Here is a 1,806-nt window from a genome sequence, read left to right as displayed (position 1 = left end):
GTAATTCATGACAGAATTTTCATTTTTGGGTGAACCATCCCTTTAAGGGAAATATGTTCAATTTATATATAAAATATTTATATTTATATAAAATATAAATTCTATACAAGTATAAATATATATACATACAAATATTTTTTTAAATATATACATGTGTGTGTATTTGTATATACATAATAAATATACACAGTCCACACACATATTGTATGTAAACATAACCTTTTATTTTGAATGCGATTAATCGTTTTGCAGCCCTATTGTAGTATTATTTATGTACTGTATATATTCATTTTAATTTAATTTTAGTTTTAGTTCGTTTTTTGGTATTTCTATTTAGCTTTATTTTTATTTATTTATTTTATTTTGAATACATTTTTGAGTTTTTAATACTTAAATTTATTTTATGTTAGTTTCCAAGGCAACATTTCTCATTTTAAAGTTTTTCATCCATTGTTTTCTTTTTTCAGCCATATTTCAGTTATTAAAAAGATTTCCAGTAGTTTTCCAACTTATTATATAACTATTTTACCACCCCTTCACCCCCTTATTACCCAAATGCATTTAGCCACAATTTTCACCATATACAGTTTTCAAACAATTTCTAGTACTGAAGATTAATCATAATATCTTAACAATATGGTCAGTGCTTATTTTTCTGATATACATAAAGCACAAGAACTCACTCTGTTTTGTTTTGGCCATGTTGTGCAGTGACCAGGTGTCACCCAGCTCCACGTTCTGTAAGGTGTACACCCTCACCCCCACACTGAGCAATAACCAAGAGAAGAGGGGTCTGGCTCTGGATGGACAGCTAAAACATGAAGACACCAACTTGGCCTCCAGCACCATGTAAGTGGCCTTCAGCTGACAGTGCATCACATGCTGCTTCTTACGTGCTGCCAGAAAAAAGGCAAAGCATTTTAAGCTGTAGTACATTTTGTGTTTTTAGTGCTTATAAAGTTAACCCAACCCATATGTCCATAAACCCTCCAGCAGAACCTCTCAAACAGCTGCGTGCTTTTTGTAATTGCTCTGTATGTTCAACATGTGTTACCCTGTGCTTACAGAGTGAAGGATGTGTCCAATAAGGAGGTCCTGGGAATCTTGGTGTCCTACAGAGTTAAAGTGAAGCTTGTGGTGTCTCGTGGAGGGTGAGTATGTCATTTGACACAGAAATTCTTCAGACTTTATATTTGTACAGAATATCCTAACACTGAATCCAAACACTTCTTTGTGTTTTGATAGTGATGTGTCGGTGGAGCTGCCTTTTGTCTTGATGCACCCTAAGCCCTCCGAACAGCCCAACTCTAGACCGCAGTCAGGTAACAGCTCGCGTTAGTCATTATGTCTGCATGCATGTTTTATATATATGAAATGTCTAATATTTCCTAAAGAGATAGTTCACCCAAAAATGAAATTTCGTTCCAAACCTGCAAGACCTTCATTCATCTTTGGAACACAAATTACGATATTTTTGATGAAATCCGAGAGCTTTCTGACCCTGCATAGACAGCAACTGACACAGTCAAGGCTCAGGGGCCGTTTACACGACAACGTTTTCAGCCAAAACCGGGAAACGTTTTATGCGTTTTGCCTGTTCGTTTACACGACAACGGCGTTTTGGGGACTGAAAACGCATATTTTTGAAAACTGGTTTCAAAGTGCAAGTTTTTGAAAACGGCACAGTTATTGTTTCTGTGTAAACACCCAATACGGGAATCTTTGAAAACAGTGACGTCATGCGCGTGCGTAGTACGTGTTAGGTATGTAGACATGCGCAGTACATGTCGATTTTAAAGGCAAGCG

The 1,806-nt window shown here is 36.0% G+C and overlaps 1 protein-coding gene across 1 annotated transcript in view; it reads left to right on the top strand.

The window, feature by feature from the left end:
• The window catches only part of LOC107750580 (arrestin red cell), a 44,589-nt gene that overhangs the window by 40,501 nt on the left and 2,282 nt on the right, over nt 1-1,806 (top strand). The window contains exons 11-13 of the mRNA XM_016566043.1: nt 712-849; nt 1,068-1,151; nt 1,246-1,322. Of these exons, the coding sequence (XP_016421529.1) occupies nt 712-849; nt 1,068-1,151; nt 1,246-1,322 (299 nt within the window). The remainder of the gene's footprint in view (nt 1-711; nt 850-1,067; nt 1,152-1,245; nt 1,323-1,806) is intronic.

This window comes from Sinocyclocheilus rhinocerous, unplaced genomic scaffold (assembly GCF_001515625.1).
Source record: "Sinocyclocheilus rhinocerous isolate Xijiao unplaced genomic scaffold, SAMN03320098_v1.1 scaffold19, whole genome shotgun sequence".
In the NCBI taxonomy this organism is placed as follows: Eukaryota; Metazoa; Chordata; class Actinopteri; order Cypriniformes; family Cyprinidae; genus Sinocyclocheilus; species Sinocyclocheilus rhinocerous.
Note: the sequence above shows the minus strand (reverse complement) of the source record. Positions and strands in the feature narration are given on the sequence as shown.